This window comes from Carassius carassius, chromosome 5 (genome assembly GCF_963082965.1).
Source record: "Carassius carassius chromosome 5, fCarCar2.1, whole genome shotgun sequence".
NCBI classification, from domain to species: domain Eukaryota; kingdom Metazoa; phylum Chordata; class Actinopteri; order Cypriniformes; family Cyprinidae; genus Carassius; species Carassius carassius.
In genome coordinates, this window is record NC_081759.1 from 1,070,925 (window position 1) to 1,093,525 (window position 22,601).

Below are 22,601 nucleotides of genomic sequence, written 5' to 3' on the forward strand. Positions count from 1 at the left end.
TTTTTTCTCTCACATGCATCCATGATGCACTTTACCTTTAAGAGGATAGAAAACATGATCCGGCTGCTTTATTTAGCTAAAACTCCCTTTGTGTCAGCGGCAAGGCGTAACGTGGAGCCTTGTCTGTCTTTCTAATGGATGTTTGTGATCATAGCGGGTGACAATACAGCGAATGTTCACCGTGTTCTCACCCTGCTCCCTACAAACAGTCTTTCATCTGTAGAGCTACAGTCTGACCTGAAGATAAGGACACGAAGTTTAGATTCAGAATTATAGAGAATATTTCCTGTAGATAGAGACGTGTGAGTTAAAAACAGCTCTTACATCATCATTGCGACATGTTTCCATTCACGTTACTGAAAAGGAAAATGCTGCATGAGGATCAGAACTTCCGTGAACTGAATTTATGGGGCTACCAGTTAATAATAATACTTATATATTAATATTTTTTATATATCTTAAGGTCACTTTTTGAATGCATAAAATGTAAGACAAATACATAATCCACGCAAAACAAAAAATAAAGAGGCAGAAACAAGAAACAATTTGTAGTGGGAAATATGACAGAATTTTGTTAGTGATGAACCAAAATGAACTATTTTCACTGAAACGAAATAAGCTTTATCCAAATTTAGGTAAAAAAATAAAAATACATTAAGTAATTCGAAATGCTGGAAACACTCCGCCACTCTATTTCAGGGGAACAAATTTAACATATTGTTATTTTAGCATAATTTTCATATTTATATTATTAATAAAATATTGTAATTTTCAGTTGCCAAAACTTCAGTGCATAACTATCTCATGTATACATCAAAGTAATTAGTTTACTCCAGTATTTTATGTTTCATGTTTCAAAAGATCATTTAAAATTACAGTGCATTTGCAAGAAATTTACAGTACATTAGTGCTCACAGTAGAATAAAAAACAGTTAAAGCCTGGATACTCATATAAATATCTGTTCCTTATGTCTGCAATGTAAAAAAAAAAAAAAAGAAGCTTTTAGAGGCTTCATTGAATTGTTTGGTTGATGCTGCATCTGCATGAAGTTCAGTTCTGTTTTCATTGTTGCATCACCAACTCTGTGGAAATCAGCGACTTTAGCTGAAAATAACTGTGAGTGTGAGCAGCCCTTTAGACGCTGATAGAGAAAGACTGATGAAAGGATTCTAATACTCTCAGAATCATTCATTTAAATCTCTCTGTCCTTGTTCACTTGTTCTCCTGGAGGGAAAGCGTGGAAAGACCGTAGGGGTGCTCCGATCAGGATTTTTGAGAACGCAGTGTCTACCATTACTGATCTTTTTAAAGCCTCCTTTCTATCATTTATAAATATGTTTCTGGATTTGGGAACATTTCAGTTGCATTGCTGTCTATTGAGGGTCAGACAGCTCCAGATTGCATCAAAAATATCTTAATTTGTTTTTCTGAAGATGGACGAAGGTCTCATGGGTTTGAAACAACATGCGGGTGAATAATTAACGATATTTGGGTGAACTAACCCTTTAAGTTATATTAGGCTGGACTTTTTTTATTGATACTAAATTACTAATGGCTATGCAATAGCTGAAAAAGAAAATGTATTACAGTAAATTAAAATATTAAACTGCAGTAAATAATGAAGAATATTACTTGAAAAAAAATGTTGACTGAGAAGTTTTCACATACAACTTAATTGTGATCAACATTGAGGAACGGAGAATTTTCATTTACATTTACATTTATTTATTTAGCAGATGCTTTTATCCAAGGCGACTTCCAAATGAGGACAGTGGAAGCAATCAAAAACAGCAAAAGAGCAATGATATATAAGAGCTATAACATGTCTCAGTTAGCTTAACACAGTACACCTAGCATGGGCTTTTAAATAATATAATAAATTAAAAGAAAACAGATAGAATAGAAACAGAATAGAGCAAGCTAGTGTTAGAGGTCTTTCTTTTATAGTTGTATAATATGAAAAAGAAAACGGATAGAATACAAAAAGATTAGAAAGGTAGTTAGAATATTTCTTTAATATAATTAGAATAGTTAGTGGGTCAAATAAAGACCCTCTAGCTTTAAATATTTCATAATAAATATTCCTGCAGGTAAATTAAAAACATCAAAGCTGATTTGAAAAGTTAAGGTTTCCCCATCTTCAGCATCTTTCTTACAGCATTGAGCTCTAAATAAGAGTTTTCCATCTTACTTGTAATATATTAATATGCATTTAAATAGTTGTATTTCAAAATCAGCATTCTTTTTCAGTTTTCCAGTGTTCCTATGAACATGTTCTCTTGGCACAGCTTCCTTCCGCATCACTTCCTGTTTGAGTGGTTGAGACCATAGCAGAGTCACGTCAGAAAACCATGGTTCCACCAAAGCAGATTGAAGAGGAAATGAGCAGATGTCTTAAAAGTGCTGTCTGTGAGAATTGATTTGAGATTTGTGTATGTTTCCCTCTCTCACCTGTGACAGGAGCTGGACTCTAGTTTCAGGTTTCATCTTCACAAAGGTCTTCTGGGAAAAGAGGACCTAAAAGGGCACAAGAGAGTAATAAAAACATTACATATCTACAGTGAATTTGGTGCAAATGTATCCATCTCTTAAGACTAAAATGATCCTCAAAAATCTATGTAAAACCTGGATGACATTAACCCTCAAAGACCGAGACAGCCACCAGCGGCTAAAAATAACTGTTGTTCTTAAATGTTTAATAACTTTTGAACCGCTAATCCTATCTGAATGATTTAAAAAGTGTCGTAAAGTGGAGATTTCGGAGATATCCTTCTTCTCTCATTTGGATATTCAGAGACTCCGTAGTGAATGTCATTACGTCATCACATTTTGAAAACGTTCGTCAGAAGAAACCTAGGCATTTCTTTCCTCTGAGCCAAACAGGAAGGATTGTTGACGCTTAGTCCCACCCCCGAGCCCAGATTGGTTCAAACTGTCCCTTATTCAACCTATAAACATAGGTTTTGATCTTTTGAATCACTATTTAACATATTTCTTTGTAAATATGGACGAACGCAAAGTGAAAGTAAAGTTTGCGGTACGTGCATGAAAACAAACACAAAATAACACATTTGCATCAGACAGAGTACTTTGACATAAAAAATCCATAAACAAGAATGAAACAGCAGTGCATGTCTGATAAAGCACTGGGATTTATGTCTTCGCGTTGCTAGGGGATGTCCTGGTAAAATCGATTCTGATGCAGATTACAGCCAGCGGATTGCTCATTTATATTATGTATATTATTAAGTAAATAATTCTTATATGACTCAAAGATAATTTGCACAATTTATTTATTTATTTTTGCACTCTGAATATTTCTTACTAATTTTGTTTTTAGTTTGTGAATCATTTGTTGGTATTGTTGCAGAACACAATTAGTGCAATCGTTTCAACTACATGCTGCAAAGCTTGTTTATTGTTCATACTCAGATTGAAAATAGATTTCTCTATTGTTAGTAAACGAAATGAAATTTTTCTTAAAATTCTGTAATTTCATTAATTCTTAGAGAAAACAAAAGGAAAATTGGGACTTTAAATTGGTTAGACCTTAAACTTCAGGTTCTCCTGTTTATAATGATATATGGCACTTGATGCTGACCATTAGAACAGGTCTGAAAAACAAAGAAAAGTGCAAGTGTGTCAGGCGCCCCAAAAATGTTCTAGGTCTTTAAGGGTTAAATGCATTGTGCCGTCTGGGTGGAGAGTCGGACTGTGTTCACTACTCACACTCACCGCTGTGTGTGTGCACGTGGATGGGTTAAATGCAGAGCACAAATTCAATTCGAAATGCAAATGTCACGACTTTAACTTGTCAAACACAAATGTGTTTTATGTAGTAAATTATTGAAAGCTGAGCGCATGCAACTGTTGAAGTTTCACATTTTCAAAAACCATAAATAGCCAAATTTCAACTATTGTGAAGCCGTTATTTTCCCAAAACACTAAATCTGCTTGTTTCATCACACCTTCTTCATAGACCTCCACTTCACAGAGAGTAAGATGCTGTTGTGAAGGTCCAGGAATATCCACAGTAACATAACGTCCCTTCATCCCATGACACGGATAGCTGTAGGTGGCTCCTGCTGGAATAGTAGAGACTACAGCACATCTGGAAAAGATGAAAGAGTGATGATGATTAACTCTTTCTTTTACACGACATATACTTTATAATTAGATATTTCCTCCAACTTAATGTACCATACATGATGATTTGCATTATTTTTATTTATTATTATTAGTATTATCATATTATTTTGCAGCTAAGCAAATGTGCAATTAGTTGTCATTACAATGAAGCATTTTTATTAGACATAGAAAATAAAGTTTTTCCAATTTTCTTTTTTATTTTATCTTTAATATTTCAGAAAAAAGGTAGATTTTCAGCCATTTTGACAGCCCTAGACATCAATAGTGATTATTTGATTTTCTGCCAGGTGTTATAGTTTGTTTGACAGTTTTACATGTATATTAGTGCTGTCAAAATGAATGCTGTTAATGTATAAAATACATTTTTTTCAGTTTAACACGTTAAAAGTATTTGTTATTTTGTTATATTTGTTGTCCATTAATCAACAACTTTAGTAGCTTTAAAGATTCATCTATATATAATTTAGTTTTTTATAACTTTATTCAGTTTCTGTATATGTCTTTCTTGTGAAGGGCAGATGTAGCTAACTATGTGAAGATTAAGTCCACTTAAATTAGAAGCTGGTTAGGGGTGTTGATAAATAAAACAATTCAATGGCACACTCTACTGAAATACAGGTGGAAAAAAGAAAGAAAGGGTAAGAAAAAAAGTCAATAATTATGCAACACTGCGTTGTCAGTGTTGGTATAGTATCAGACACTTACACTTAAGACTATAAAATGATATAGGCTATATAAAAAACAAGCTCAAATGGAGTTAACAAAGGTTTTTGACCAGTGAATGAGGAGATCTGTGTTTTGTCTGTCAATAGAATGGCTGCATTATACGCTTTAATCAACTTTTACAGTCATATAGTGTTTATTGTTGCTATATGGGTTAGGGCTGAAACGGTTCATCGAGTTACTCGATTAACTCGATTACAAAAAATCCTCGAGGCAAAAACTCTGCCTCGAAGCCTCGTTAAATTTCTGTGACGCGCACTATACGCGCAGGGATCTGATTCACACGGACCGTTGTTCAATGTTCAGGAAGCACACATAGCACGTGATACATTATGAATTTAGTTGGCGCGATGGCAGAGAGTAAAAATTTCCAACGACAGAGAATGTCTAAAGTTTGGGATCATTACATTCTTAAAAAAGAAGAGAACAAGGTGCAATGTGTCTACTGCAAAGTAGACCTGGCATTCTACTAGGGCTGAAACGATTCCTCGAGTTACTCGATTACAAAAACCCACAAAGCGGAAGAAGACACAAGCGATGCGTCCGAAATCGCATACTGCAAGGAGTCAGCAGTGTGCAGTGTTTTGATTTGAGGGCGCGGGCAAACGTAAAGAGAACGTCGTGGTGTGTGTCCATTGCAAGATAGAGCTGGCATACCACAACTAGGGCCCTATGATTTCCGCGATGCAAAAAACGCGAAGGGAATCTCGGAATCCAGTCATAAAAATGGAATTTACAGTTTAATGCAGAATGGCACGGAATTTGCCAAATTTTGAATGAATTAATCAAAAATAGGTCATTGCACTTACATCAAATCACGATATGGACTAATATCTGTAAATATTAAGCCGGAACAGTCTATTTAAATATGAATCCTGCATGTTCTGCGTGTCTCTGTTAATGAATGGAGCAGAAGCGCGTCTTCCTTTATTAACACACACTGAAGCGCGCGTGACGCTCGCGGTGATTTCAGAGTCTGTCGTCTCTCTAAATAAGGACGTGAACACATGAACACCATCTCCAGAACTGCTCTGACAGTCACTTCATGAGCATTTGACCGTTTGATTTGAGTAAAACTAGCGTCACATCACATCGCATCTCAGAAAATGCTTTATTTAAAACCCCAACCGAATGGCACTTAAATGCACTTAATTAACCTGTCAACTTTATTGTCATTGTTCACAGCACAAGCACAGACAGAGAAACAATGGGTAATAATTAAATGTTTATTTCTGATGTATGCATTGCATTCTATGCATTTAAAAAATACAAATATTTTTTTTCTAAAAAAGGAAACTTAGTTGTTCATTTTAAGAGACCAAGGAGTCTTATTTTCTCTTGCATAATTAATATTGCACTTTAAATAAGCAAAAACACATTTTATCTGATTACTCGATTAATCGCTGGAATTTTTGGTAGAATACTTGATTACTAAAATATTCGATAGCTACAGCCCTACAGCAGTACGACTTCAGTGATTCAGCATCTGAACCGAAAACATCCACTCTATGCTGTTTCACAAAGCGTTGCTGAAACAAGCCTAAGCCTATACATTGATGTTCGCTGATTTAATCCCATACTATATTTGTAGCGATGTTTACAAGTTTGTATTTGGATTTTTCAGCTTGGTTCTCATAAGAGAACCTGGAGATTTGGTTTAGTCCTCACACTGCATATAGTGTGACCCATTAAATATAAATATAAGAAATTAATTAATAATAGTTATAATATTATTGCACTTTATTTATTTAGTTTTTTTAATTATAAAATAATAGTAAATAAACTAAATAATAGTGTGTGATAATATTATTAAAAATAAAAGGCAGTCCTAGTATCAAATACAAATACATTTATTTTATAGTAAACTTAAAAATAAAATGCTAATATTTACTACTACTTTCTTTGTTTGCCTCTTTAAGAGGAATCGCTTTATGTATTCCCCAATTTTAAGTCGCTTTAAGCGTCTAAAAATAAATAAATAAAAGCATTTTCTTCATATTCAAAATTAAAATCAGCAGGCTTTTATTTTGGCGCGTTGCCGGATTTATCGCTGCTGATTAAAGAGCATTAGTGGATGAATGTCACAGTTTTGCATTGTGCTTTGAAAATGGTATGATATAGCCTAGATTTATGCTTTCAGGTTAAAAAAAATAAAACTTGTCTTATATAGTGCAGTTTGTGATCTAAAATGGTAATTGTATATTAACAGCTGTCAACCATGCACAAATGCACTGCCATACCTATTTATATAATGCATGTTTTATTTTGGTTGTGCATGCGGACCTGCGGACCACTTATGTGCACCCCTGTTCTTAGTTTTACATGTTATACATGTTTTACAGTAAGTTGACTTAAATGTATTGTTATATAATTGTTGGCACTGGCACTTATAAACACTAAATGGGTAAAAATTGCAATAAATAGGCTTAGTTTTGGAGCCAAATGTTTGAATTGGAATTGTTTTTTTTAGAAATAAAAGCCAAATGCTTGATCATTTTATAGCCACATCATTTTTGTTATGCATTATTTGTTTTGGTTGTTTAAAAACACACACATTTTTTTTATCCCATTACTCGATCAATTAAGTGGTAGATTAATCAATTACAAAAAGAATTGATAGCTGCAGCCCTAATATGGGTGCTTAGTGTTTCTTTTTGTTTAATACACCTGGCCAAAATCTCATTATATAAATCGATTAAATGCTTATGCACAATATATTTAAAATGTACAAAAGTATATTGGCTAGACGGCAAATAACCTACTTCTCCGCTCTTCAAACACACAAAAACATAAACCTTTACAGACATAGTGTTTGAGTAAAGAAAACCCACCTCCATTGTTTCAGCCCGCGTTCTCGTATTTTTTTTATTGAGATTCCAGTGAACTAACAGTTAGCCAATCAATCACAAGGCGAATCATCTCTAAACATGTCTGTCATGAGCTTCAGAGCTCCTGTTCCTTCTCGAGAGTTCACTTTGTCTGTTCTTTTGGCAGTTTGGGGGTAAAATGCACCCCAGAAAAAAGCAGAGAACCATTACATTATTTTTCAAACACTGTAGGTATGTGTTCTGTCACGATGACACGAATCACATGATGGAATTTCTCCATTAGTAGTCACGTCATAAAGTGTATGATCAACACATTTCAGTAATCATTGCATAAAAATGTGTTTATATGTGTTCTGTTTGTTTACTGTATTCTATAGAACCAGACAAAAGTTTGGATACACGAATGGCAAAGTGTCAATATATATATATATATATATATAATATTATTATTATTATTTCATTTTATCTTCAAATTGTTAAATAAAATTGGCAGTGTGTTCCAATAGTTTTTAAAGACACTTTTTTTTTCCAACCGTTAAGAATTAGGATAGAAGTTAATGTTTAAGTGTAACTGAAATATTGTGAATAGATTCTTTATTTCATAAAAATGTGGTCAAAAAAATTCCCAAGTCCTCTGGTAATTTTTTATTTAAATTAGGCTTTATGAGTATAATATTACAAAAAAATATGCTTCCTGTTAGCTATCAAGACTCCCAAAATTGGTGTTGAGGGTCAAATCACTTGCCAGCTGTCCTCCCACATAACGTCTGTGTGTGAGTGTGTGTGTGTGTGTGAGTGTGTGAGTGAGTGTGTGAGTGAGTGAGTGAGTGTGTGTGTGTGTGTGTGTGTGAGAGAGAGAGAGAGAGAGAAGCTAATGACCAACTGGCCAGATTCTGTATATGAGAATATATCAGAGAGACTCACACTGGGTTGCTGAAAACATTTGAAGAAACGTTTCCAATCCGAATCTCTGCACCGTTTATCCTGTCGCTACAGCAGCTGTATCTGTTAGTGATGGTCACTCTGTTCACGCTGTACGTCTTCATCAGATCCAGCTTCCACCACGCGTTACTCTGTAGCTCTGTATGAGAACAGGTGGAGTTTACCCCATCCAGAGCATTTTGGGCATGCCAGCCAATAAGTGTTGTTGACTGATCGACGCTTCCCCATGTTGCTATTTTCACTGGAATAAGTTCAAGAGAAAAGCTCATTTACAATTACAATAATTGTCTACCAGTATTTATAGCTCTACCAGACTATGTAAGTCTGAGTTTTAACCATGTGTCTGAAAATGTTTCACAGCAGCCCAAACTCACTAAGGGTGCTTTCACACTTGGTTCACTTGCCTGGTCCGACTCCGAACCCGAGTTCGGTTGCTCCCCCCTCCCCCTGCCCCCGCTGGACTGTGTTCATATTATAATATTTGAGTCCGAACCGTGGTTCGCTTGTGTCATAAAGCCAGCAGCTGTTTACCCCGTTGCTTGGTAATTACAGCGCAGGAGAAGGCGGCAAATGCATAACATTACTCTCTGCACTAGGGCTGCACGATATTGGGTAAAAATGACATTGCGATATTTTATTTTTCTGCGATATATATTGTGATATGAAATCTAATGTAATTTTTTCTTACAAACAAAAAAGTGGTGAGCACACTTACATTCTCATTTTAAATGATTTAAACATCGACACCATCGTGCCAATTGATTAATATGCGCGAGGGAGAGAGAGCAAGACAGCGCTCGTATTGTTTGAAGACAGTGAGCGTCCGGCCGGGGCTCCCTCGCTCGCTCTCTCTCTCTCGCTCTCTCTCTCTCTAGCGCGCTCTCTCTCTCACGCTCTCTCTGAGTCTCTCTCGCGCTCTCTCTCTCTCGCGCTCTCTCTCTCTCGCGCTCTCTCTCTCTCGCTCTCTCTCTCTCTCGCGCCCTCTCTCTCTCGCGCCCTCTCTCTCGCGCTCTCTCTCTCTAGCGCGCTCTCTCTCTCACGCTCTCTCTGAGTCTCTCTCGCGCTCTCTCTCTCTCGCTCTCTCTCTCTCTCGCGCCCTCTCTCTCTCGCGCCCTCTCTCTCGCGCTCTCTCTCTCTCTCTCGCTCTCTCTCTCGCGCGCTCTCTCTCTCGCTCTCTCTCTCTCGCGCGCTCTCTCTCGCGCTCTCTCTCTCTCTCTGCCCTGTTAAACTGACAGGACTTAAAAACACATCAGTGGCGGCTCTAGACAAATTTTACTAGGGGGGCCAAGGAGGGCCAGTGTTTAACCATAGGGGCACATTAAAAATGGCAACATATTTTATTTAAATGTAATGCAAATAAATACAAAAAAGGAATTCTTGAAAAAATCTACAAAGTAATTTTACACAATCTAAACATGTTAATAAAAACAAATTACTATTAGTACTCTTATAAAATTCAATCAGGCAATCATACATTTCACAATTTAATATTTATATATGAATGTCAAGAATTCAGAAGTGTATATATTTATAATGCTTACACTACACTACACGGAAATATTGTGCATGTATTGTGCAGGCTAAAAATATAATAAGCTTTTAATAATCTTTCAGTGCGCAAAACCATGATAATATGAAACGCTTCAAAACTGAGCTCATTCGGGTACGGTTCGCGGGCGCGCATCTGAGTACAGAAGACAGCGTTCACATCATCCAAACGAACTGAATTCTGACGTCAATCGACCCCGGGTGCGCACCAAAAGTGCTAGTGTGAAAGCACCCTAACAAACGATGAAAAATAGTGTTTAATTCACAAACTCTTACCTCCTTCTCCTGCATTTGTTTGAACGGAGAAAAACCCTTGAAATGTGAAACACAGAATGATGCTTAGTATTTAGAAACGTAAATTGATTTTTCTTATTTATAGACTTGTATCTTGTTAGATTTATACTTTAAAAATATTTCCCAGTTGGGTAAAATTCAGTATGATTTCTAAAATCATGTATTAATGTCTTCCGTAAATAGCTTCTCAAGTAAAAGTTTGTTTAAGGGTATATAGATAACATTAACCAAAAAAAAGAAAAACCCACATTCAATTATAATTGAGGGTCTTCTGTTAAGTGTTTCTCTGTCTGAAAGATGAAGCGGAAAACAGATTTTAGGTCATTAAGGTTTAGACAGACTGTGTTTTACCTACCCAGTAAAAACAGACTCTTGTAGAAATCACTCAAGTTCATTTCAGCTGGTTTGTGACTCTTTCTGCTTTCTGATTTGAGTTAGTTTGAATGAATGTTGTTCCTCAGAGTCACATGATCCTGTTTCTCCTCCCACTTTTCTCTCTGACTGGAGCTGGAACAATGTTTACACACACACACACACACACGCACACAGACAGACAAATCTGTGTTTTGAATCTTTTAGCCACAAAACAAGTGAAAACGTTTTAGCTGAAATTAATGATAACTTTCAACTTCAACTTTCAGAGATTAATGATATCAAAATGACAATGCTATTGAAATTGTGGTGGACATTTTTATCTGAAGCAAGTCAAAGGATGAAGTTCATGTTGACATGATCTTACATTGTTCATTTCAGGGTTTGTACAGCCTTTTGAGAGTGAAATTCAACCATTTTTTAGTTACTTACAAAAACTTCTAGGGCTCTATGAAATCTATTTTATTTTTTTGCTAAATTCTGTTTTATTTATTTTTCAAATTCATTTTTTTCCGTTTTAATTTTTCTCGACTCCTTTTTAATAGTTAAATAAAATTGTAGTATTCCGAAAGCATGTCTAATTAATTAAAATCATGAAACTTGCATACATTTATATGTAAGTATGAATACATTTTCACATCAGTTTATTAAAAATGTAACAAAAATTACGTTTAGGGCTCTATGAAATATTTTATTTTTTTCTCACTATATTTTATGTTGTTACCAAATTCTATTTATATATATTTGTCGTATCTCTCTGAAATTAAAAGAATACTGCACATTGTAATCTTTGAGTTATGTTCATTTATTATCAAAGCACTTGTCAGTAATACAGTTAAAATGGGGGACAATGTGTGAATGATTACCTTGCAAGCTGATTTAAGGTGTGCCCCTACATTTTCTGATTTTGCTCCTAAATTTTTCCATCAGGGACTACAGTGATCCTAGTAAAAGTAGTTAATCTGGAGCCCTGTCTCAAGATCAACAGACATTTGCATTTTGATCTTTAATCCATGAAAGCTGCCTTGGGACAAACACTGTCCTGATCTGACATTAAGGGAGAAGATCTGTTTCTGATGATCTTTAATCTTTAGTTGTGCATATAGCAATGTAGTAAATCTTTGCCACTCTCTGCCATTTGCCTCTACATCTACCGCTGTTCACTTCTTAGAATGTTTTTCTTAGTTTTATTTGAGTCATTTGCTTAGAAAACTTGTTCCAAAAACCATGAACAAATGTCTGCTCAGTGTTTTTGTTGTCCCTGATGCACTTGTTTGTGCAGTTCATTTGACTAGGTACATTCTTTTGCCTATGTAAATAACGTGGATGCCATTTTTTTGTGGAAAGAAGCTAAGAAAAAGACACTTGATTGAGATGAATGAAATGTGACATGCTGATGGATCAAAAATGACCAGTGTGAGTGTTTGCAATCTGACCAAAGACTATTTTTAGATGATCAAGTTGATCCACTGAAGTATTGTTTTCATTGGCCCAAGTTTTTTTGCTTCTCACAGTGCAAGTACTTAATTTCATGTAGTTTTAATATTAGTGTATATAAGATAAAATGTTCAGATGTAATAATGTAAAAATGTAATCCAAAGAATATAGTATAGTATGTTGTATTGTGTATATATAGGATATTTCAATTTGAATATTTAAGCCTTCAGTACAGATCTACAGATATGTAAATCTAAGACGTTTGTTGGTATTAAACAGCGATTAGCCTTTTCTCTTCTGTAGAGCATCTGTGTTTAAAGTTTTTCCTTTTATAAGTGTCAGGGATCTAAGAAGGAGGACCCAATTGCAGTGAGATATTACAAGGTTTTATTGACAGGGGGCTTTATTACAAGGACAGACCGATACAAGGAGGTAGTGAAGTGCACAAGATAAAAAAAATTAAAAATAAAAGAGCATTTAGCAGACGCTTTTATCCCAAGCGACTTACAGTGCATTCAGGCTATCAATTTTTACCTATCAAGATACAAGATACCACAACAGGAACAGCTAGGGAAGGCCACTGGGAAGGCCTCAGGAAACAACTGGCAGAATACTTTGGCAACAGAGGGGGCATCAAGACCATGCTGATGGAGGAGACCACACAAGGTACCATAGAGCAGAGCTCAGAAACTTGTTGACCACCAACTCTGGAGACAGACCAGATGCCAGACAGGTTGAACCCGGGCAGGACACATGGGGACAGGGCAAGAACTCGAAACAAAAGTCTAAACTGATGAAAGCTCCACAAAAACACAAGTTAAATCCAAGACAAAGAATATAAACCAATGAACTAATAAAAAGTAAATAATAAAATAAGAAATTACCCATTTAACCAACTTAAGCGAATGATCAAACAATACCATGAATCGGGACTAGAAAAACTAAAATTAATATTACAAATAAAAGCAAAAAAGAAACAAATTACTAAAACAAGGAGCAAGACAAGAACATGGAATTACAAGGACTAGACAAGGGCACAAGACCAACCAGACAGGGAGACACGTGCACAAGACCAACCAGACAAGGAGACATGAACATATATTCAGACAGAGACAGAGGGGGTGAGAATGACCACGGACCAGCAAACACAAAAGGGAAAAATGCACTATAAATAGGGAGGAAAATACACGAGGGACAGGTGAGCACAATTAGACCAACTAGGCTAACAAGAGGGTGTGGTAAAGAGGAAACAAGGAGAAGGGGCTAATGAAGCACTTGAACAAGGAAAACAAGGCCATGTGCTGAAACAAGACATAGACACAAGACAATCAGTGTCAGTGCAAAACCCTGACAATAAGGTGAACAAAACCCTCCTTATGAAAATATAAGAAAGAAATAGTTGGAGTATAATTTACAAGAAAATACTATTACAGTCTTTCTACTTCAAAATTGTATGTTTTATTCAATGCGTCACTTAATTTTTTTCTTTTCTTTTTTTTACTACCAATTTCTTAGTGAAAATTGTTCCTACACCATTTTTCTTTCCTGTCAAGGTTGGTAGAAAATAACTGATTGTTTCAGCATAATTTATTTTATGCAATATTTTTTAATCTACGGCTTTAGTAAGCGATTTCTGTCTACAATTTGTTGACCCAACACACTATACTAAAATGATTAATTAGAAATAAACATGCATGATCTTTTGTGGCTTGTTCATGGTTTTTGAGCATGAGAAGGCTATATAACCGGTCCATGTCTTTTCTGTGTAATTTACAGTTGTGCACGAATTGTTGAATATATTATAACAGTGTGTCTGCAATAATTATAAAAACAATAATAACACTATTCGAATTTTGCTAATATGTTGCTTTGCTGGCCATAAATGTATGTAGTGGCATTAGTCTAAAAAATAATTCACGCAAAAGCCTATGGAAGTCCGTTTCTGCCACATTTGAGAAAATAAATTTTATTTTGTAAGTCATAATGATAGACTTTCTCATAATTATGACTTTGTATCTCATTATATTGAGAAATGTTCTCATAATAATGACTTAACCAATTAATAACAAGAATCTTTCTCTAAAAAATTTGGAACTTTCTCTAAATGATGAGAAAATATCTGGAAATAACGAGACACTTTATATAATGAAAAGCTTTCTTGAGATGACAAGAAACTCTCTTAATGAAAAACTTTTAGATAACGAGAAACTTTCTCAAAGTAATGAACAACTATTTTGTAATAATGATAGTTTTCAAAATAATGAGAAACTTTCTTGAAATAATGTGAAACTCTCAAAATAATACATTTTCTTGAAATAACAAGAAACTTCCTAAAAATAATGAGAAACTTTCTTGAAATAACGGGAAACTTTCTCTTAATAATGACTTATTTTAGGACTTCATGATTAATCTAAAACATGAGTGCATGTCTATACTGTGTGATTTCCATACATAAAAAGGTGGAAAACATGGAAATAGTTAGTAATAAAGTAAAATATCGATATATTTGATAAAGGTTGATATATCGGCCGATATTTGTCATTTTTCAAATATCGGCATTGGCCGATAAGTTTTTTCTGCTTGGTCGATGTGTTCACACACACTGTCTTGTTTGTAGTCGTCATTAATAGTTCTGTCTATTAGGGATAGAAGTCTGTATAATAATCGGATAGAACGGTTAAACAAAGGAATTGATGTATACAGAAAGCAGTATAACGGTTGATTTTATATTAGGCCTATTAGTTATAGAAAGGCAAATATTATAATACTTTCTCGTTTGCCTTCAGCATTAAGCATAATTGATATAATTAAAACAAATCTTTGAATAGCCCCTTTTACACAGTAATACCAGTAAATTGCCGTAAAATTACCAGAACGACTTTACCGGTAAATTCAAAGATGCGCATTCATGTGCAAGCAACATTCACACATCCATTCCAAAATACCGGTAAATTCCGTGTTTTCATTAGCCTCTAAACAGTTGCACTTGTATTTGAAAACAATGTAAAAATTGTAAAAATGTTACCTGCTGCTTAAAAAAGTTGGTGCCTCAGAGTCTGTCGACTGACTCGACGTGCTTGATCACATGCATCCTCCTCGGCGACGCTAGTTTGGGGTTCCTCTGAATTCAAGCTACTGTTTAGAGGCGTGGTTCTCAACCTTTTTTCCCCTCTGGGCCGCACTATGGTCCAAGTGCAAGACTCACGGGCCGCACGAATATCATTTACATATCATGTCACCGATACAAACCAACCAGCTTTGTAATAGACTATTATAGCCTAAATATTATGACATCTAATCGATTACATTTATTTAATTAAATAAATAACTAATTCTACTCACCATTAATAAAACACATGATGCTGTTGGGAGCTGGCCAATTTTGTGAAATTCGGCTTGAAAGAAGTAACAGCACAATGAAGTTGCGATTGTAAATTGCAGTCTGTAAAATGCGCGACATTGCAGAAAAGGTGCGTTCACAAAATAGCGTATGCTGATACAAATTAATATCAAATAGTCTATCAGCGCAGGTGAACAGTTCTGCTTTCAAATTCGTTCAGAAGATGGTGCAAGGCACCGGCAAAAGTAATAACCATAAATGTGACAGGGGGAAATAGTAAAAATATATTTGCATTATTTACTAATTAACTAGTGTTTTCTGAGTCTCTATCACAAGGATGAAGTTTCCTGACTCGTCATCTCCTCATTAGACGTGCCTAAAGAGAGAAATGCATCTATACGGATTATGATTATAATTAAAGAGTTTTTGATTTGTTTTATTTTGTTAAGTAGTGATTTAAAGCTTTCTATAGATATATTCATCATGTCTGTGAGGCATGTATTCACTGAGTTTCGGTTAATTTGTGTAAGCGCTCCTGTTCAAGAAAAGACGAGATGGCAGAAAGCATATCATGTTTGGGTTTTTTTTATTTTCTATTTCTTTATTTTGTTTTATGATCGCTTTGGCACCTCTGGCAATTTACTTGTAATGTTACAACTTCTCATACAGGTAAATTGCCAGAACAAATTTACCGTTATTTTTTAAAAGATCCTGTTCACACATGATCTCTTTTTATGGAAATTTTAACGGTAATTTTCCGGGAAAAGTCTGTATGTGTGAAAGGGCTTAATGACTAATGAACATTTAATTTCACAAACCTTGCAAACTTAATCGAATCCAGCTGTGAGATTTTGTGAAGTGTGTATCCAGCATGATCCTATGTTCTCTGTGTGACGGTCAGTCCGTGTGAATTGAATGCTTTAAACTTTAAACTCATGATTTAAGATTATACTGCGCTTAATACATTCGTCCACTGTCATATTAATGTCATTTTCACTGTGTGCTGTTTGTAAAATGAGGGTTACCCTGGCTTTATTTGAAAAATATGATTCCCAGTGCACACAAACTTCTCAGAATACTGAGTGCCCTGTTGGTTACAGTGTTTACTTTATTTTTAATTATATTTGTATTAAATATTTATTCATTTGTGAGAAATACTGTCGTCTGAAGTATAAGCATGTTTCTTTTACACGTTAATTTTTTAATCCATTGTCAAATGATTTCATATTTAATAAATATTAATAATAATAATTGTTAAAAATCATATCTGCTATATATATCGACTGTCAAAAAACACATATCGGTCAACCACTAGCCTATAGTATAACAGAAAATATTATAAATCTCTCCAATGTGTCCTATGCACTCATCTGCTTGCGTGTACGTAGTGTATTTTAATTTATAAACTGTATACCCAATTTTGCCTTTTTATATCACTGTTTTCGTCCATTTAAGCCATGTTAAGCATTTTCTAATTTAGCGTGTTGCGCTCATATCTGAGCTATGCTGCCTTTGCATTCACATACTTGTGTATTTACAAATGTATGTTCAGGGAATCCCTAATTTTAGCATACAACACTGTCTGTTTGCAATCAGTGTCACAGTATTATTAATGTGTATTTGAGTGTAATATTGAACAGACAGTGATTATGCAGTATCTGTGGGGTGTGGTGGAGACTTTCCAGCTTCTCATGAGGACAGACGCATGAAACTCAAAGTGACTAAAGAGACGGTTTTCTATTTCTGTCACCTCCCTTGTTCCCGTTGAAGGGGGAAAACAGCAGAAAACTGTCTCTACCCGAGCAATGCGCTGAAAAGACCCTCGCTAGCTTGTTGCTAGGATACGTGGGCTAGAATTCGGCGCCTGTCGTTCGTGTCCTGCCGGCGTTGCTTTCCATTCATGTTCTCTTGTGTGTGTGTGTGTGTGTGTTTGTGTGGGGCTGGTTTGCCCCAGAGCTGTCACACAGAGGCAGGTCTTCATCAGAAGTTTCTGCCGAAGAGCACAGTCGAGGGTCTCATGATGATTCAGTCTGTGTGTGTGTACATTTGAAGTGTAATTTGATGCAAAAGAGCTTGTTTATTTGATGTTTATGTTATCAGTGTGTTAAATTACATGTTAAAGAAAGGGTTAAATCGGTCACTCTGTTGTGTGTAGGGCCTTCACTTTTGTGAAAAAAATATTTTTCGATTTTTAAGACATAAGTGTTCATTGAATCGATTGTAAAATCGATTTTCCATGTCTAAAAAGAATACGTTTCCTTTTTCAACGCCAAATAACGGACGAACGTAAAGAGAGCGCTGGAAACGCACAAGTCAGCAATATTTCTTATTTATTGGCATGAAGTTTCGTGCAGAATAACAAACAGCAACAGGAGTGCAACATTCTCGAAAAAATATATGTGCAGAGGGGACGGCTGCCATAACGAAAGAAAAACATCACTGCACGCTTCAACCCGGCTGCATTTATGATTTAGGCAATTCAAAAATCTCCAGGATTATTTTAAATAATGATTCAATCCATTTCAAACAACTGTTAAAAAAAATTAAACTTTAAATGGACTTGAGAACAGGCCATGTGTGTTTTTTTTATTGAACGTAACCGACACTAAGGCTAGGCGGCACTAGGCAGGCATATTGAAATGTGCAAAAAGGCTAGGGCCATTACAAATTTATTGGACAGGGAAACAAGTCGATCAACACTTTCGGGGTCCAGAGCAGAGCGTTTTTTATTCACTATATGTCCAGCTGTTGAGAAGACGCGCTCCGACCGCACTGATGTCCCAGGGACACTCAGGTACAGCTGCGCGAGGTGAGGGTATTACTGCCAATTTTCCTCCACAAAAGCCGGTCGCTGTCAGCTTGCAATGGTCCTTTTCATAACTCAGAATCTCCTGTAACTAGATGCGTGAGTGAGGCGAAATTGGCGTCTACCGTGCCGTGAGACCTCCAGACGAGCGTAATCGCGTCTTTACATTGACTTAACATTGAAATCATTCGCGCCATACGCTCTATTCACGTTTGGTGTGAACGCAGCATAAGAGGTCGATTTCGACGTCACTGGGTCTCATAGGCGCGTAAAATTGCTGGTATTTTATGTCTAGCTTTCGCAAGGCATACTGCACTTTCGGAATTCTTTATTTTCTTCTTCTGCTTGTTTGTGAGTTTTGTTACATCTGTATTTTTTAATTGTTTAATTATTTTAAAATTTAATAGTGTACATATTTGGTTAAAATCGATTCCCTATTTTCATTTTCGAAACTTTTTTTGGTCGGTCAGATCGATTTGTGCAATTGATTTTCGAACTAAAAGTGACAGCCCTAATTGTGTGTAGCTGGCAGCTCAATATGTCATTGGCTTTTGTATGTACACAGTAGTCAACTTTTGTCAAAGTTGTCCTAAGACAAGAACGGGTATCGTTTTAATTTTAAGATGAAAGGTTTTGATCCACTTCAAATGTTTACTACTGTATAATTCTATACATAGTAATTGTAAAAAATAATTTAATTAAATGTTTGTGTTCATTTTATTTATAAATATTATGAATAATCATTCATAAAAATAAGAATTAAAGTTATATAAAAAATTTTTTTGTGTGGATGTTTTTATAAATGTTTCACAAAATTATTACAACTTATTTAATTATAATTTCATATAATACATGTATTATAACTGCATATTTGTATTCATACTATTTTATATATACAAAATATATCATTTCAGATAATTCAATAAATTGAGATAATAAAAGTATATGTTATTATATTCAGTATATTCTGAATAATAAGAATTGTATCATATAAAAATTATATAGAAAATGTTGTGTGAGTGTGAGTGTGTGTGTGTGTGTGTGTGTGTGTGTGTGTGTGTATATATATATATATATATATATATATACACACATTGACAATTTTTTTTTAAAAACATTGATTATAATTGTATACAATAGTTATCATTTGATATACATATAATTATAAATAAAATTATAATTATATAATTTTGTTATAAATATGAAATATATACAATATATAAAATACCAATACTTTTTTAAGTGTATAAAATACAAATGATAGTTTTATAGAAATTTTTATATAAAATACATTATTTTGTCATGGAAAAATATTTAATGTAAAATAAAAATGTGTGTATTTTATGGTGTTTTTCACCATCACTAGCAGTTTTGTCTCTTATGTTTTATCAGAAGTTAGTGTACTTACCCAGGACACATGACTGTGATGTGTGATGAAAACAGTATTATCATTATGTGTTATTGTACCAAATGACACTTTGTTTATATAATTATCATGTGTGTGTGTATTTTAAAATTAGACTCAGCGAGTCAAAGAAATCAGACATTTTATTCCAGAAATGCTTGGAATGTCTTTTCCACCACAGAATGTGATCAAATACAACAAATCATCTGAGCTGTGGCAGAAATGTTCTCCAGATAAATGCGAAAACGACAGAATTGCTGTGTGTCACATGTAAACGCACTGTAATTTTTACTAGATGAATTAAAGCAGTGTGTGAAGTGTGTTTTAATGAGACAACGAGCCGTTTTCCCCTCACATGCTTCACGTGGCTGTGTCTTCTATAATCTCTCGGGAATTTCTGGACATAATTTTAATGATTATGATCACTTTCATGTTCTATTCCAGTAAAATGTCTCTGGCTATTCTGCATTTGCTCATTAAAATGTCTAATTGATGTATGTACTCTGCCAATGCTCAATAAGAGATGCTGTAGATCGCCTTATGGTCACATTAAATAATGAACCGTTTACGGAGAAAACAAGAGTCTGTGAGGTTCATACATTAGACATCTCTCCATTTACATGTTCAAAGAGTAATTAATTTGAGCCTGTGGTGTGGTTTCAGGCTGATATTGTGGCAGATACTGTGCATATATATATTCTTATACCTGCTCTTTTTCTTTGTTTTGCACATACGCCACTCCCTCAAGATGCTGTTTTTAATCTAATTAGCTAATTGTCTAATGAGAATGGGAATGGTGTAATCACAAGCTTTTATTGAGCATGTGGATGTGTGATGGAGACGAGTGGCTGCTAATTAAACTAACCGGACGGAGATGTTTTGTGCAATAGTAGATTCACTTACAGGTGAATCACGTTGTGAGATCTGCTGTACACCTGATGCTCAATTACTGTAAACTCATTATGTGCTCATTACATTCACTTCTGAGACACTCGGAATTTCATTGGATAAAATGTGAAAACAAGTGTCATTTATAAATGATAAAGAAAAAGAAAAAAAAAACATAAGAGGTTTCAAAATCAAAACCCTAGCTGATTAAATGCAAGAGTGATGAAGACAGATCCTGCAGCATTTTAGTATTTTGCTATCTAATGCCATGATCTTTAAACAAAAGATAAAATGTGACTGAAGTGTCCAAAAACTTTCGAGAGCTGAGATTTTTTTAAATTAATTAATACATTGATTTTTTAATGTTTTTATGTTTTTGACCGAATCCTTTGCTTCAAATGCTGTCCATGTGTTCATGTTCTGTCCAGGTGATGGAGTTTCTGCCCGGCGGGGATCTCATGGCTTTGATGAACAGATATGAAGATCAGTTAGACGAGTCTATGGCTCAGTTTTACCTGGCCGAGCTCGTGCAGGCCATCCACTCGCTCCATCAGATGGGATACGTGCACAGGTACATCCAAACACACACTGTTATCTTTATTAAATCACAAACTCCTTTAGTTTATCTCTGATGATTTACGATGATTTACTATTTTCCATTGCTAGAAAAGTATTAGACATTCTCTTTCTGTTGAACATTTCACTCTTTACACACCTGAGTGCATGTTGTTGTTTTTTCCTTGAAGAGAGGAATTGTTAATGTGTTGTCCTGCTAAAAGTTAACTTTAAGAATTCAGTTTTAATTTCATAGACTTGACTTAGAGACTTTTATTTTATTTTATTCCTGGAAGAGAGACCAAATGCTATACGTGTTTACCTGGTAATTTATAAATAAACTGGAATATGCTATACACCAATTTCGATTTTATAGACACAAGAGATTAATTTTAATTTAATTTAATTTATTATTTTATTTTATTTTCCCCCTTGATTCTTGTTTCTCATCCTCATTAATTTCTGCTTGTCTTTCTCTTGTCTCAGAGATATTAAACCAGAGAACGTTCTGATCGACCGGACGGGTCACATTAAACTGGCTGACTTTGGCTCGGCAGCCAGACTGACTTCTAACAGAACGGTAATGAGAGAGGAAGCTTTCGATCTGTTCAGGAAGGGCCGATCACGTGCGCCCGGAGTTTGATATCAGTTGAATATGTTTAAATGTGGTGTTAATGGACCGTGTTTCACATCCACTTTAAACTGTCATAGTTTGGACACCGATGAATTGAATGCTGTGTTGTTATCTGGGGCAGGTGACGTGCTCCAATCTCCCTGTGGGCACTCAAGACTTCCTGGCCCCTGAGATCCTGTCCACTCTCAACGGAGGGCCAGCGTGCAGCTACGGCCCCCAGAGCGACTGGTGGTCCCTGGGAGTCATCGCTTATGAAATGATCTACATGAAATCACCCTTCGCTGACGGCACGTCCACAAAAACCATCAACAACATCATGAACTTTCAGGTGAATCCAGCAGCTTCTGACGTTTGGAGTTCAGTCTGAATTACACACTATTTGAATTCCAAGATAATATTAGTTTTAATGAGTCTGTTCAAAACACAGATTCACTGATTCGTTTGCATTCCAGAATTTTTCATTTTGCTGCACAAATTGTTTAGTAATAATATGTGGTTTTATAATGCATGATTCCGTATGATTTTCCTTCTATTTATTCAATGATAAGCAATGTGAAATCATGCCATCGTTATGTTTAACTTTTAATAATTATACTATTTTACTTGTTGCAATTAATTTTTGAAATCAAAGTTTGAAATTATACAATCTAATGCGTTGCGTGTATGCTGCATCTTTGTT

The 22,601-nt window shown here is 35.1% G+C and overlaps 2 protein-coding genes across 8 annotated transcripts in view; one reads left to right on the forward strand and one right to left on the reverse strand.

The window, feature by feature from the left end:
* cita (citron rho-interacting serine/threonine kinase a) overlaps positions 1-22,601 on the forward strand; it is a 101,138-nt gene that overhangs the window by 4,370 nt on the left and 74,167 nt on the right. For all 7 annotated transcript variants that reach the window (XM_059549364.1, XM_059549367.1, XM_059549366.1 and 4 more), the window contains exons 6-8: positions 21,162-21,304; positions 21,775-21,868; positions 22,044-22,250. In XM_059549364.1, coding sequence (XP_059405347.1) covers positions 21,162-21,304; positions 21,775-21,868; positions 22,044-22,250 — 444 coding nt within the window. The remainder of the gene's footprint in view (positions 1-21,161; positions 21,305-21,774; positions 21,869-22,043; positions 22,251-22,601) is intronic.
* On the reverse strand, positions 226-10,938 carry LOC132140150 (fucolectin-like). The gene is made up of 6 exons (XM_059548961.1): positions 10,841-10,938; positions 10,468-10,503; positions 8,626-8,884; positions 3,917-4,112; positions 2,453-2,518; positions 226-237 (listed from the first exon to the last, which is right to left on the reverse strand). Exons 1-6 carry the CDS (start codon positions 10,878-10,880, stop codon positions 226-228), a joined length of 609 nt encoding a protein of 202 aa, XP_059404944.1. The 5' UTR covers positions 10,881-10,938.